This window comes from Labeo rohita, chromosome 8, assembly GCF_022985175.1.
Source record: "Labeo rohita strain BAU-BD-2019 chromosome 8, IGBB_LRoh.1.0, whole genome shotgun sequence".
Lineage (NCBI taxonomy): Eukaryota > Metazoa > Chordata > Actinopteri > Cypriniformes > Cyprinidae > Labeo > Labeo rohita.
Genome location: NC_066876.1, coordinates 28011521 through 28028424, shown reverse-complemented (window position 1 = coordinate 28028424; position 16904 = coordinate 28011521). Strand labels below are relative to the sequence as shown.

The 16904-nt window shown below is 36.4% G+C and overlaps 1 protein-coding gene across 2 annotated transcripts in view; it reads right to left on the bottom strand.

Moving 5' to 3' along the window:
* Positions 1 to 16318, bottom strand: part of fibcd1a (fibrinogen C domain containing 1a) — a 155161-nt gene extending 138843 nt beyond the window's left edge. The window contains exons 1-2 of one of the 2 annotated variants that reach the window (XM_051117640.1): positions 15989 to 16318; positions 15697 to 15779 (exon numbers count right to left, since the gene is read on the bottom strand). In XM_051117640.1, the coding sequence (XP_050973597.1) occupies positions 15697 to 15768 (72 nt within the window). In that variant the 5' untranslated portion in view covers positions 15769 to 15779; positions 15989 to 16318. Of the gene's footprint in view, positions 1 to 15696 lie in introns of both variants that reach the window. The other variant, XM_051117639.1, reaches the window with a different exon arrangement.
* Between the last annotated feature and the right edge of the window lie 586 nt (positions 16319 to 16904).

Genomic DNA, 16904 nt, shown 5'->3' with positions numbered 1-16904 from the left:
AAAAGAAATGAGGCCTCCAAAGAACAGAACACAGTCCCTACAGTCAAACATGATGGAGGTTCAAAGATGTTTTGGGGTTGCTTTGCTGCTTCTGGCACTGGATGCCCTGACTGTGTGAACGGTATCATGAAATCTGATGATTACCAAAGAATTTTGGGGTGCAGCGTAGTGGCCAGTGTCAGAAAGCTGTGTCTCCACCAAAGCTCATGGGTCTTCCAGCAGGACAATAAGCCGAAACCCACTTCAAAAAGCACTCAGAAATGGTTACAAACAGCAATGAGTCCAGAATCTGAATCCCATAGAACACCTGTGGAGAGATCTTAAAATAGCAGTTGGGAGAAGGCATCCTTCAAATCTGAATGACCTGGAGCAGTTTGCAAAAGAAGAGTGGTCCAAAAGTCCAGTAGAGAGATGTAAGAAATTCATTCATGGTTACAGGAAGCGATTGATTTTAGTTATTTTTTCTAAAGGGGGTGCTACCAAATATTAAGTTGAGGGTGCCAATAATTTTGTCCAGTGCATTTTTTGGGTTCTGTGTGGAATTGTATTAGATTTGACTTTTCTTCTTTGTTTTTTTGAGTCGTTCCAATGCAAACAAAAAAAAATAAACGTGAGTACCAAAACATTTGCAATTTCATTGCATTTCTGAGAGAAGTGTTGCATTTTCTGACAGAATTGCAGGGGTGCCAATATTTTTGGCCATGACTGTATTACTGTTAGGGACGGACCGATACTGGTATCGGTATCGGGCCCAACACTGAACTCCTGTACTCGCACTCGTTAAAATGCCCCGATACCAAACACTGATAACACACAGCATGTGAAAAGTGCCGTATTTAGACAAAGAAACACAGACAGCTGAATGGAGTTATTTGAGATTAAGGATGTCTACGAAGTATATCCATGCAATTAATATAATGTTAAACAATCAGTATTAACGCCTGTACAGCTGATGCGTGCAAGCTGATGGTGGGGATGCGCAAGCTGTCTGTGAGAATGTCTGTGAGAAATATCCCTTTCTCACAGACATCACTGGAAAGTTTATAGTTCGGTTGGATGTGTCAAAAACGTAAATTAAAACAATGCACAAGTTACTTAACGGTAGGGAGAAAGAGACTTCTCTATCTCTTGTGTGATCTTTATTGATGTTTGCTTACTTAGCACATGCATCATTTCTATTAAAACTAAATCGGAAATATAAAACACAACTTACAGGGGCGTTCACTATAAACAAGATTTATTTTCAACCTTTAGCATACACGACTTTATGGCGAAAGTGAAACTAGCAGCCTGTGTGAAATGTGCTAGCTGTACTGTACTTGTACCTCTCATTCTGCACCAATACAAATACGTGTGATTTATTTTTCTGAAAATATCACAGTTAGGAGATTTATAACGAGTGGTTCCCTGCATTATTACAGAAAAACGTGATTACAGTACTGAGCCGCTGCAACTGAGCAGCTCTAATGCTATTAAATTAAAGATGATGTACCACAGAGCAAAAAAATTAACAGTAATAGTAACAAAACAAATACATTTTATTTTAAATTTCTTTATTAGGTTTTCTGCATGGAATATCAACTCAACAAATTACAACATTGATTTTATAATTTTATCCTTCCATGATATTATTAATACCACCCCAATAAACACTTCCCTCCCTAAACAACCTATAACTTCCCACGGGGGAAAAAAAAAAGAAGAAGAAGAAAAAGGACATTAAACTGACTTGAAATGACCTGTGCATTAAACCGTTTTAATGCATACCTGCCAGCCAATTAGAATCCAGTATTCAGACAGACCATGGTATAGTAATATTTAGTAAACAACAACAACATCCATCATAAAAGTTGCCAGGCAATTCAGTCAGAAGTACAAAGGCAGCACTCTGAAATACAGCATTAAATTTACATAAAATATAATGTGATGAGACTTTGCCCTCAGCCAAAACTATTTGCTCTGGAACAAATAATAGATTAATGAGACCAAAGACTGCCCTGTTAGATTTACCCAAAACGCCCTAGATCTCACATCTCCGAAAACTTCAAAGTAAATTTCGAATAGTTGTTATCTTTTTTTAAGTCTAAACAAGTACATTCTTGCCTAAAAACTCTTAAAACTACATTCCACGACACAAAAACTGTATTATTTAAAAAATTATAGTGGATTTGGGCATCCGCCATGACACCGCAAGCAGAGCGATACAAACGGTGAAACATTTGGAGTTCTGATATCATTAGAATATTGCACTCCTCCAGAAAAAAGTGTTGTATAAAAGCATATATCATATATGCTTTATATATGTCTACCCACGTACCCTGTGTAGGAACTTTAACATCCTCCAGGTCTGCTTGCAGAAATAAGTGCCATTTCAAACAATTAAGCAAGTGCCATGTTTCAGTGAGATGTGATACAGGGGCAACATTAGTCTGATTATTTTTCCTTCAGTCCAGTCAAATGAAGAAGGCTGTGGTTATGTTGCTAGGTGTCACATTCCAATAAGACACTTGATATATCCGTGCCCACTGTAACGTTGATTGGCCAGCTTTTAGTGTTGCGTTTACAAGAGGCTAAAATAGATAAGGTAGATCCCTAAATGCCCTGTTTACTGACCACTATTGACAGCAAAGGTTTGGGGAAGTTATGGAGAAACTTGAATGCGATACAACAGGAAATCTATAGTGGCAGTCAGTGGGTGGTTGGCAGAAAGCGGAGCTGGATGTTGTAATGAGCAATGCCTTAGATATAAGGTTCTGTGAGACATTACACAGGGCAGAATGGCCATTAGCATCCTCACTATATGACTTCAAGCTAAGAGGAGCTGTCAGCAAAGCCCCAGTTTTCCAAATGTAGACCTTATATCATCTACATGCATCACTGTTGTATCTACAGAAACTCATCTCTTCTTCAGTTCATTTTGAGAAAGAATGATTATTTGTTCTGCTGTTGCTTGGCTACCAAAAAAAAAAAAAAAGTTTTGTTTGACGTCAAAAAACCACTAGATCACTGATGTGAAACTACTAACCATAGAGCAGTCAAAAAACATATGTTGGCCTTAACCAACAATAGATCAAATATCGTATCAATGGTTTTTGTCCACACAATAAAATCACAACATATGCAGGTCAAAAACCTGAGAAACAGAATGAAAGATCAGATTTCACAATATGCACAATACTTAAAACCGAAAACAAAAAAGAGAGCAAACGAGGACAAGGATAGGACTGGGTGATAGAGCTAACAAAAATCTCATTATTTTATACATATATACTCTTCAACATTTATGCATTTGCTATGAATCAGCTTAAAAGGAATTTTAAATATTATTTATTTACATCATCAGCATAATTGATGAAGTCATGTTTTCCCACACTACTGTTCAACAAATTAACATAAATTATAATAATTCACCAACAAGTATGTTTTAAAACAATAATTAATTAATTAAATTGACACAAATTATAATTAATAATTGACAAACCAAAAAAAAATTATTTATGTTTTTTAATCAGAGGAACCACCATTTGGACCAAAGAGTCACTGCAGTCACTGCAGTGAGATTCAAAATGCATGAACTGAAATACAAAACAACAACAATTATTATTATATTATTATTATAATAATTATTATTAATATTATTAATCATCATCATCAATAATGAAGTCATGTTTTCCCACATTATTTTTCAGTACATTACCACAAATTATAATTAATAATTTATTAACAAATATAATAACATTTTTACATTTTTTAAATTTATATACATACAAAAATTAATGAAATACTTAATTTATGGCTACATATTGTTTTACATTTAAGAAAATGCCAAACATGAACCTGCAATCATTTTTTAAGTGACGGTTCATCTTAAATTCAAATGTCATGACAGTTTTTTGAAACTTAAAAGCTAAATATGCACATTAACAATACTGCAATATTCCTAAGTGTCTTCTCATTTATTTATTTATTTATTTTTTTGGTCGTATTTTCATTTTTTACTCACCCTCATGCTGTTCTGCTGAACACAAAAGAAGAAATTTTGAGTAATATTGGAAACAAAACATGACAGTTTTTCAACACAATGGAAGTCAATGGGGGCCATCAACTGTTTGGTGACCAACATTCTTCAAATAATCTTCTTTTACGTCCCACAGAAGAAAGAAATTCATACAGGTTTAAATTTTTCATTTTTGGGTGGACTACCTTTTTTATATTGTGAGTATTCAATATACACTGTCCAGTACTGCAGCCCTAGGTCTAGTTATGAGATCAGACAATCTGGCGATGGAAAAATATGGGCATGAGAGGTTAAAAATGTAGAAGGCTTCCGGGATTCACAGAGCTCAGAACAGCTGAGTCCTGTTTCAGACGTATTTAATCTCCATCTCTACTTTTAAAACCACTCAGCTTCAAAATGGCCACCACAGCGACTGAGATCAGGAAAGCTGAGGTATCCTGTCTTAAACCATTACTTGCACTTACACTGGTGAGCTCTCATATTAACTGCCTTTCTCCCAAAGTACCATCCAGTTTGTAAATCTCACCAACTGACTGGCAGACAGCAAAGCTTCCTTTCCTGCATGCTGCTGAATCGCTGTAAGTGACAATTATATTAGGGTTTGTACACAAATCTACTGAAAAGCCAATGAACACTGATTTCCTGACAGAAGCGATAGAAGCAGACCACCAGTCGTGATAATGGCCAATATAACTTCATTAGCACAAAGACCTACAAATCAACCACAAGATGTTCTCAACATTTCCCTTACGACTGCAAACCATAACATGGGGATCATTTAATTTGCTGATGATAGCAAGAAAACTAGTTTAACCACTGGCTGAATAGAGTAGCAGAACTGTCACAACTTTGCCCTGAGTGGGACTAAAGGCCTTGTTAGAGACATGAACAGAAATCTGAACACACACATACATACATACATACATATATATATATATATATATACACTACCGTTCAAAAGTTTGGGGTCAGTAAGACTTGTAATAGTCTTTAAAGAAGTCTCTTATGCTCATCAAGGCTGCATTTATTTGATTAAAAATATAGAAAAAAAACAGTAATATTGCAAAATGTTTTTACAATATAAAATAATGTTTTTTATTTTAACATACTTTAAAATAGAATTTATTCCTGTGATAAAAAGCTGAATTTTTATCAGCTGTTACTCCAGTCTTAAGTGTCACATGATCCTTCAGAAATCATTCTAATATGCGGATTTATTATTAGAATGATCAATGTTGGATAATATCAACAGTTGTGCTGCCAAATATTTTTTGGAACCTGCGATTTTTTTTTCAGGATTCTTTCATGAATAACAAGTTTAAAAAGTACAGTGTTTATTCAAAATATAAATATTTTATAACAATGTAAATTATTTATTATTAACTTCTAATAAACTTTTAATTATTAACTTAATACATCCTTGGTGAATAAAAGTATTAATTTCTAAAAAAAAAAAAAAAAAAGAAACAATAAAAATGTACTGACCCCAAACTGTTGAACGGTAGTGTATACACACACACACACACACACACACACACACACAGTTGAGGTCAAAAGTTCACATACACCTTGCAGAATGTTAATGTTATGTTATTTTTTTTTATTTAGTACTGACCTGAATAAAATATTTCACATAAAAGATGTTTACATATAGTTCACAAAAGAAAATAATAGTTGAATTTATAAAAATGACCCTGTTCAAAAGTTTACATAGGCTTGATTCTTAATACTGTGTTGTTACCTCAATGATCCACAGCTGTGTTTTGTTTTTTTTTTTGGTTTAGTGGTAGTTGGTTCTTTGGTTTTTCAGCATTTTGTGTATTTGAACCATTTCCAACAATGACTGTATGATTTTGAGATCCATCTTTTCACACTGAGGACGACTGAGGGACTCTATTGCAATGATTACAGAAGGTTTGAACGCTCACTGATGCTCCAGAAGGAAAGACAATGCATTAAGAGCCGGGGGTGTAAACTTTTGAACAGAATGAAGATGTGTACATTTTTCTTATTTTGCCTAAATATAATTTTTTTTGTCATTAGTACTGCCCTTCAGAAGCTACGGAAGATACTTGTTTCCCGGAAGACAAAATAAGTTAAATTTACCCTGGTCTTCAAATTCATAAAGTTTTCACCCCCAGCTCTTAATGCATCGTGTTTCCTTCTGGAGCATCAGTGAGTGTTTGAATCTTCTGTAAATAGTTGCATATGGGTTCCTCAGTTGTCCTCAATGTGAAAAGATGGATCTCAAACTCATACAGCAATCACTGGAAAGGGTTCAAACACACAAAAATGCTGAAAAACCATAGAATTTGTAGGATCTGAAGGATTTTTCCAAAGAACAGCATGCAGTTTAACTGTTCAGGACAAACAAGAGACTCATGAACATCTATCACTAAACAAAAAAACACAGCTGTGGATCATCCATATACAGTATGTAAATGTCTTGCATGTGAAATATGTTATTCAGGTCAGTACTAAATAAAAAATAACATGCATTTTGTATGATCCCTCTTATTTCGATAAAATGATTAACATTTCGGAGATTCTTTAAAGTGTATGTAAACTTTTGACCTCAACTGTATATAGTAATATTTGTTTAAATATTGTTTATTTTATTCTTTAAGAGATAAGTTTATTTTGACTACGTTGTTACAGTATTTTGATGTATTATTAAGTAAATCGACCCACTACAATCTTTTATTAGTGTTTCTAATATCGATTAACATATCAGCCTTGCAAAAAAAATTCCCTCATGAAACACGACTGAGAAACTGGTGGATGTTTTAGAAAGCTCAATACTAAAGGTCTCAGATGAATTTACCTGAAACATCCTGATAAAGACAACAGATGCACATCCATTCTGTGAATCCCTCACAGACCGTGTGCAATATGAGCAAACGGACATGCAGTTTTAACACTGCACCAGAGAAAGTATCTTTATCTGTGCTGTCGCTGCTACACAAAAGTGCACTAGTGGAAGGCCACTCCAGGGTCAATTCCAACAGCAACAAAAATTGCATGCTCTGGCCTTCCCATACATTGAACAAATCTCTACCAGCCATTGTCACGTACAAATCCTTCATACTGCCAGATTCAATCCACCTAGATCATAATCTCTCTACCCCAATTGGCTCCAACAAGAGATTCTGTCTCTTAATAACACAATCCACCACATTCAAAATCAGCTTTTATTCCCTCGGCGACAAACAAAGAACTGACCGCCTTAAGCACTTGCTTTATATGATTATCTGTCCTCTAATACATTGGACTAATAGGCTTTGTGGCTATAATTTTCACACTCCCCTGCTCATTATAATACTGCAAATGCCACTCCATTTGTATTTATTCCACCATATGTGGCTGTTTATTGGATTGGATTACTGTGTAGACTTTATGCAATGTTCTGTTTTGTATTTCTCGCAATGCATCATATTATCCCATTTAACACCACTCTGTTTCATGGCCTTTGACTCAGAATACGTAAATGCATATTGCAAAAGTGGAAGTGGTATTTACTGTTTAAAAAAAAACACTACTGTCATGCAAAAGTAAGCTTGTTAGCTTAAAGAGAACATTGGATGCCCATTTCCCACAAGTTGGTATGATTCTTTAGGGTCTTCATGAAATGTCTGCAACATACTTTGGTTACTTTCTCAATGGTCATGTAAAACAACACCATTTTTGCCTTGTCAAAAACAGCTCTATTCACAACGACCCGTTTGGTGCATGTCTCTTTAAATTTTAATCAGCTCTGCTCACCTCACCTGTCAAAAACAAAACTAACGCGTCCTTAGTGGCTGGAGAAAATGAAGAATCTTGCCTGTTTTGCACCGCAAGCTTGAGCTTCATGTCAGCTTCACATCAGCGTAACTTCATTGTCGCTGCACCTGCAAACTCGGAGTATTCACACTGGAAGCATTTGTACAGCACCACAACAGCGGCCGCTCACGCTTGCGGTGTGAAACAGGGCTTTTGTTCACTTTTACATCCGACTACAAAACACCTGCGTTGCTTACCAGACGTTGTTGCTACAGCTACTCGAGCACAGAGAAAATGCCAGACAACATACAACTGGCTAAGGATGGAAATATACTAATACGGGACAGTGTCATACAAAAATCAAAACGGCTTGATAATTGAGACTGTTTAGGTTTTTGGGGATTCAAAAAAAAAAAGAAGTGAATGGATTTTTATCATTGCAGGGTGGTTGTGTCCACACATTGCTAAGAGATATTTAACCATTTAAAGTGAATTTTGCATCCTTTGTCCCCTTTAAAAAAAAAAAAAAGTACTGTTAAATTAAAAGGGTCATGACATAGAAGAGGTCTTTTTATGATTAATACATCCTGCAAGTTTCATAGCTTAAAATGTTTATTTTTAATGGCCCCACGGATCATGTCAGAGGATTGTTCTGAGGATTTTGTTTTGTAAACGAGGCACTGTTTTATGAAGAGTTCACAAAGAAACATTTGTTGAAAGATGAAGCGGTACTAGATCTGACTGCAGCTGCATCGCAAACTGTAAGTAAATTATCTCACAATTCTTTGTCTGGAAATGACCGTTTTATTCTGATCATGTTGTCAAAACACTCATATGCAATAGCGTGGGGGTATTGATACCATTTCATATGCATTAGCCAATCATAACAGTGGCCAAATACTGAGAAGTCTTAAATGATTTGCCCCAGGTTGCTAAACAACAGGTCGTTTTAGACAGAGGGTCAAAATGAGGGTTGAAAAAAATAATTTTTCCACATATTTGTTTTTTGCTTGTTTTTTTTTTTGTGCAAGCCTTAAAGGGGTCATCGGAGGCCCATTTTCCACAAGTTGATATGATTCTTTAGGGTCTTAATGAAAAGTCTATAATATACTTTGGTTAAAAATTATTAATGGTAGTGTAAAACAACACCCTTTTTACCTTGGCAAAATGAGCTCTGCAAAAATCAACCCATGATTGCAGAGATTTAAAAAAAAAAACCTTATACTCACTTGTGCTGTAGGCGAAGATGGATCACAAATGATTTGCGTGAACATAGACGGATATATAGGGTAGATGTGTACATACACAGCCAACACACATTAATGTTCAAACAACATGTAAAAGTGAACTTTGCATTCGATGACTCTTTTAAGGAGCACATTAAAATAATAAAAAGGAAAAGATTAAGAGATGAATATAAATAAATATTAATATGTGAGCCTGGACCACAAAACCAGTCATAAGATTCAATATTTTGAAATTATGATTTACACATCTGAACGCTGAATAAATACATTTTCCATTGATGTATGGTTTGTTAGGATAGGACAATATTTGGCCGAGATACAACTATTTAAAAAATCTGGAATCTGAGGGTGGAAAAACAAAAAAAAAAAAAAAAAAACAAAAAAATCAAAAATGAAAATACTCAGAACTTTGCCTTCAAAGTTGTTCAAATGAAGTTCTTAGCAATGCATATTACTAATCAAAAATTACATTTCGATATATACTTACAGTAGGTAATTTACAAAATATCTTCATGGAGCATTATCTTTCCGTGATATCCTAATGATTTTTGGCATAAAAGAAAAATAGATTATTTTGACCCACACAATGTATCATTGGCTACTGCTGCAAATATACCTGTGCTACTTATGACTGGTTTTTGTGTTCCCGGGTCACATATAATAATATTTTTACAAATATTATAGACCATACTGATGGTATCAGATGGTGATTTGGTATAATTATTTATAAATATTTATTAATATTAATTTTTTTTTGTCTTAAAAATATATATAATGTTACATAAAAATACCATGGCCTAGCAGCGCACACACATGCTCTAGACAAGTTGAGATGTGGTCCTTGTGGGAGATCCAGGTCTGCCTCCTGTTTCCTACTAATTCCCTGTTGCCTCTCTACTGCCTGTGTCAATAAAAATAGCACAAACCACCAAAAATAAAAGCCGTGAAAACTGCTGACTCTTGAACACAACTGGTCAAGCAACATCACTGACTGTGTCCATTGCTCTGGTGAGAGTTACATTGTGCTACCAAATAAAAGTGCCACTTTGAAATTGAAATAAAACCTCGTCCTGCTTTCCCTCGCACGTGCAGAACACAATTTGCATGGTGCTCTTTTCCGTCGGGAAAATGAACAAGATGCATGTTTTTGCATTTAAATATACAGTGTGCAAAAGCAGTGCAACTGTTTAATGAATTTAAATTAGTCAACACTGTCCATGTTTTCCAGAGCCATTTTAACAGTGTCTTTGGTTTCATTCAGGTTGACTAAAGACGGGCGTAATCTCAAAAGCGGAGAAGAAATGTCAAACACAAGATAAATACCAAAAGGTGCGTCTATAGTCCTGAATTAAATAAAGGTGGCTTTTGCAAAATGTCAACAGATCTGACCCACAGCAAATTAGATTGTTTACTTCTATACCTCGTCTTGAAAATCATTCTGTATCGTTGAAGGTGAGAACGAAGAGACGCGTTGAGCATCATCAGAATGATGTCAGAGGTTAAACCAAATAACATTCGCTCCATCACACTGAAAAAACGATCCGTGACAGTTTGATATACAGACGCCATCTAGGAGAGCCATTGATGGCCTATAATTATACAACTACTCTTAGAGCGAGACCCTCGCCCGTGGGACTCCATATATCAGAATTCATACACCCCCAAATAGCCCCACAATCCTGTGATGGATATCCAGCACAGATAACAGCAGAGAAGGGAAAATCATATATCTGCAGGGACTTTATAGCTTTCACATCCATCCACTGTCAATGTGCTACAACCAAGGCCAGAAGACTTTATTATGCATACAGGAGAGACTGACGAGAAATAAGGTATGGTTGAAAGGATAGGGTTGAAATTCTGATAGCATTTCCGGCCACAGTAAACACAAGGATGGAAATTAGAGGGGTTTTAAAAGATACTGTTTGAATTCGAGCCACAGCTGATTGATTTAAACCCATTTTTTTTTCTGGATCAAACATAAAATAGCATTAGTACTATTGTGAGGGGAAATAAACGGCTTTGAGGAGAGAATAAGCAGGGTTTTGTCATTAATACGGCTGAAAAAGCACACGAGCGTCACTACATAATGAAACGGGAAGTGTTTTAGAGTCGTCGCAGCTTACTTATTAAGCTAGGCGACACGGTAGGTATCCAGTGTTTTATCCCGTACACACATAATGGCTATGTTCAGTCATGCGGTTACAGCTTTCATTACAGAACAGCAGGCTTCCAGGTTTTTGGAGGAGTGTTTAATTGGCAGCACCGTGTTTGACAAGCGTCCCGAAGAAATGAATTTCAGCCCACATGTTTGGACTTTCCATCCCCATTGTGTCCAGCACACAATTGGTAAACATCTCTCACATTGTCTCTGTTTGGCCGCATTGAATTGCTGTGCGCGCCGATGGGGAATTGCTGGACGGAAAGCAGACAACGGCTGGGCACGACTTCGCAGATTCTCCAAAGATTAACTCGAGAGATAAAGTATCTGGGTTTCCTCCACATCTACCCTCCATCCTGATGAAAAGCTAGCCAGGCTGTCAGCAAGTCTGTTCACTTTGCAAATCCTAATAGCTACTACAACTTAAGCAGCTTGACATATTTGAGAGGAAAATGAATTGATAAAACTCTATTTAACTTCAGGTGGCTGCTATCATCCTGTGCTGAGATGAAGTCTGCAAGTTATAATGGCCACTGCTCATTTTTTTTCAGCTCGACAGGATGGCAAATGTTTCTTACAGCTTTCAAAATTCTCAATCCCTCCAGTAAAATGCCTTTAAGTCAAAAAGCCGACAAGCAAATCAATTACCTGCTCTGAAGAACCAGTCACAGATGTTTTAGCCTGCAGTTTCCAGGGTTAAAAATACAGTAGCAGCTTAAAGTAACAGTCGGTTCACTCACGAACGGATATTCTGTCATTCTTTGCTCACCTTCGTGACGTTTCAAACTCGAATGAGAAGGAAAAGACATGTTTGGCAGGATGTTCACGCTATTCTTTCCCATACAATGACAGTCAATGGTGACCAGGGGGTGTCAAGCTCCAGAAATGACAAGAAGGCAACATAAAAATTCAAAAAGCATCATGAAAACAGCAGTCTATACAAACCGTGCACTACACTCCAGGTCAGCTAAAGACATATGATCAGTTCTCTATATTTTGCTCTTAAATCTGATTTGTGTAATGTGAATATGAGAATATTCAATTAGGTCACAATTAGGTAAAAGAAAAAAGGAAAACCAAAGACATTTCGCAAACCTTTGAATATATGTGAAAGTGAATGAGATTTGAGATTCAGAAGACTTGAGGCTCGTTCACACCAAAAATGATAAGTATATTAGTATCCATACCAATGAACAATTACATTTAGTTCATCATAAGCATATACTGCAGTTATGCCAATTTAAATGCTCGAGCTCCTTAGAGTCAACTGTATTCTGATTGGCTGATTATCAACATTTAACATTTTCGTTCTGAAAGGGACTCCAATGATATTGTTTCTCTTAAAAATGCACTCTTAAAAATAAAGGTTCTTTATTGGGATTGATGGTTCCATGAAGAACATTAAACATCCATGTAACCTTTCAAATGCAGAAAAGGTTCTTTATAGTGGAAGAAGGTTCTTTAAAAATGTAAAATGTTCCTCAAAATGTCTCTTCTCTGGAATGTTCCTTGAGAAACCAAAATTTTTTTTTTTTTTTTTCCCACATTTTTCAAAGCATAAAAATCTGAAAAACCTTTTTCCACTATAAAGAACCTTTTGTAAAAACTTTTGTAGAAAGGAGATGTTCTTCAAAGGTTCTTCATTAAACCATAGATGACAATAAAGAACCTATATTTTTAAGAGTGTACCAATTCTAAAAGAATTAGAATATTTAATAAAACATATGTGACCATGGACCACAAAACCAATCATAAGGGTACATTTTTTGAAACTGAGATTTAAACATCATCTGAAAGCTGAAGAAATAAGCTTTCCATTGATGTATGGTTTATTAGGATAGGATGAGAGATTCAACTTTTTGAGATTTGGTCGTGATTCAACTCTAAATTCTTAGCGATGCATATTACTAATCAAAAATTAAGTTTTGATATATTTATGTTACGAAATTTACTAAGTATATTCATGGAACATGATCTTTACTAAATATCCTTATGATTTTTGGCATAAAAGAAAAATCAATAATTTTGACCCACACAATGTATGGCTATTGCTACAAATATACCCATGCTAAGACTGGTTTTGTGGTCCAGGGTCACATATGAAGAGTTCAGATGCAAAACCAGCTAAAAGCCATCTTGGTCAAAGAAGAGATAATGATACTGAGTGAATGCTCCTAACACACAGTATACGTCCATCAAATATTTTTTACTTCAAACACACTAAATTTCATCCTCAGCCCAATCAGAAGCACCAGTACTTACATAGAAACCTATACAAAGTAGCCAGAAAGAAATGCAAATTTTAAAGAAATACATCAGATGGATTTAGAGGCTTTTGCATCTGAACTCTTCATATAGTTATCATTATTGTTATCATTCTTGATGTGGCCCAGTAGATTGAAGTGCACAATTTGTGTATGCTATTTTTAAGGTCCTTTTGGTGACCACTGGTCACCATTCACTTTAATTGTATACAAAATGGCTACCAAACATCTCTTTTTGTGTTCCACCGAAGAAAAAAAAATCAACTGAGTTTGAAAAGACATGAAGGTCAGTAAAAAGACGACAGGAAGACAGTTTTAAAAATCACTGCAGCTGTTTTGTTCCAGAGTGTGATTGTGTGTGTCTGCAGGAGTAGACCTTAAAGAATACCACGGGTGGGCCGACAATGAAAAATCCCCAGGAACAAGGAGCTAATGAGTCCATCTGACCATACTATACAATGTTAACGCTTGCAACTTAAACAAGCTTATCATGACTCCTTTGGCCATTATTTAACACGCACACACTATACATCACATTGCTGAAGGAAAGCTATAACATGCAAATTCTTCTTTTACCTGTACGCATATCTCACAGGACCCCTAAGCCTATTTTTAACCACCACACAACGGACCAGAGACTTCACCTATTACACTCAACTGCAAAAATCAAGGCACAAAGAGCAGCACGAGGAATTACAAATCATGTCCATCAAAGTCTGAACGCTCTGGCACAGCAGGTAACAGTTTTATTCGTCCCATGAGATCCCACCCCTCCTCTGTCTCTCTTTCTCTCTCCCAAGTGAATATTTTATTAATAAACATCAGTCAGAAATGGATGGCAGACGGATTCACGTTGATTAATTAACAAGCCCTAAAATAACTTATGCAGCACAAAGCAAACAAGCCCAGGCAGTTTGATAAACTGGCACGACACTTCGGTTGTGCTGCGTGTTAAAATGACTCAGTTACACAAGACGGGCAAATAAAGAAGTGCCATTAGAACAAGCAGCTCGTGTTGATGTTGTCGCTTCAAAAGCAGGGCTTGACATATTCCTGAAAGGGCATTGTATTATGCACACTTCACACTCCCACTGAGAGAAGGTTAGAGGATGCCACGTGAGGATGATAGCAGTAATAAACAGCTGTTACGGCCGTGATCCCATCCTTAAACCGCTATAATCAGGATTGCTATAAACAGCATGTTATGTACATTCCCCCCTAAATGCTCGCAGCAGATTACAGTGGCTGGGAAATGCAGGCAGTGGCGAGATATAGATTTTTTCAAACAAGCTTTGAAATAGACAGTGAGAGATAAAGAAAGCAAAGATGCAACACCCTTCAGCATGCTGAGCTCCTCCGTCAGATCTGTGATGTGCTCTCTCTGCAGTGAATGCATGAACTTCCAGCATTCATGAGTAAAATTTTCTGGCAGACATGCAGTCGCTCATACATGGAGGGGCTGAGCTTAATCCTTTAGTTCTGTGCGAGCTGCATAATAGAAACAAATGTATTCCCTCGTGTGCAGAGGGCATGGAGAGAGGTATCATCTGACACTGGTACTATATCACTCTGAATGCTTGAGAACTAAAGGGGCTTATTCTTTACTAGTAATAAACTTGTTTTAAGACGATTAATCCGTCAATATTTTGGTATTGTCAGATCATCAGCATCCACTTGGACGACTATCATTTACAAAATTTACCAAAGGATTTTCTGCTTTCGAATAATTTTTAGTGATTCTTAGTACTGTATACAGCAAATGTTCCTTTAAATTCAATCATTTTATAGATTTTATTAGTCACTAAATTGGTTCTGACAAAGAGTATGCAGTGCAGTGCAATATATATATGATTAAATATAACGATTAAAGATATATTAAACGATTAAAGATATATTATACGGTTTTTTTTTGAATGACATTTCGGCCATATACACAAATTTATATACATACATATTTAGTTATCAATTAGTTATAAGACAAAGAATAATCAAGAATGCAAATACTACAACGTATTACTATAACTGCATCAGATAATATTTGTTTAAACAGAGTTTATTCTTCAAGGTTCGAATGCATGACTTAATAGCGGCATGTGTTTTGAAAAATTCAGCTGAGGAATATCTCCTGGAATGTATGTTTGCTGTCTATATAAACGTCTATATTAATAGTTTTTGACCTGCCTGAGCTCACGAATGCATCGACACAGGTCTGAAAGCTCCCTACATGATGCGCTTGCAACATACCTGCGATTTATGCTGCTGTCCATCCTCGAGTTCTGAAACACTGTTCATGATTTTCCATCGATCATTTACCATTCTCTGGAATCCTTACCATCCGAGAGTTGTTTTCATGGGCATGAGAAGAGAACGGGACTGTCAGTCTTAAATTCCAGCATCCAAGAAAGAGAAAAAGGAGACAACACAACAGTCTACGGGAACTAAAACTACTTCACAAGATGATCCGCACAAACCTACTGAAAACCGGGGCACAGGACTAGAGATCCACACTCATTTTGTAAAAGAAAGACATACGTACTTCAAGGGACTTGTCCCTCACCCCCAAAAAGAAACAAACAAGAAAATGCAGTCCGAAAGCAGATCCGATCTCCTCAACGCACTCAAATGCTGAGGCGAAGGTGTGACGATTTGCGGATGATGCGTTCCGTTCGCTGGCAGGTATTCCTCCTCAGATATAAAACTTTCCCTGTTCAGTCTGTGAGGAACAAAAAAGACGCAGGTTTAGATAATAAACCTTAAAGTTATGCAGAATAACTGTGTGCTGCGCGTCCGTTTGATTTGCTTTATTCCTGTGGTGTAAGGACACGTTTGTGGTGGAGAGCTCCTGAAATCCGCCCCCCTCCCTATCCTGCGCTTACACCGTGTCTACTAGCGATGTCCGATCCGTGAACGAATCGTTCTTCTCAATGAATCATTCGAACCGGTTCACTAAACCGGTCTGAACTGTTTGCTCACCGCACTGGACAGAACGACTCAGTCACGAGTGAACAACTCCCCGACTCATTTAACCGAAAAGTGAACATGTCCGAATCACAATGAGCCGAGGACTGATGACTGAGCTGACAGTAAAGCTCATTTGGAGACTCTCGAGGATTTTTCTAACGGTGCGAACAGCAGAAATGTCACAAATAAAACGTATTTAACGTTTTTGAATAGGCTTAACGAATTGATCAACAAACAAACATAAGCAAATACAAATAAAAAATAAATAAATATAGTTAGTATCAAAACGTGCGCAAAAAATATCGTGTCAGGAACGGTATTGTAAATTTTAGCATTGTTTACAGTATGCAGATTGGCATGTAGCTATTTACGAGCTAATGGTTGCTGCAATCTTAATTTAGACACTTAAAATAAACAGAGTTATTAATAATATTTGGTATAATATAAAAACTAAAATCCAATTCAAAACAACTTTTTGAATCGCTTCTGGG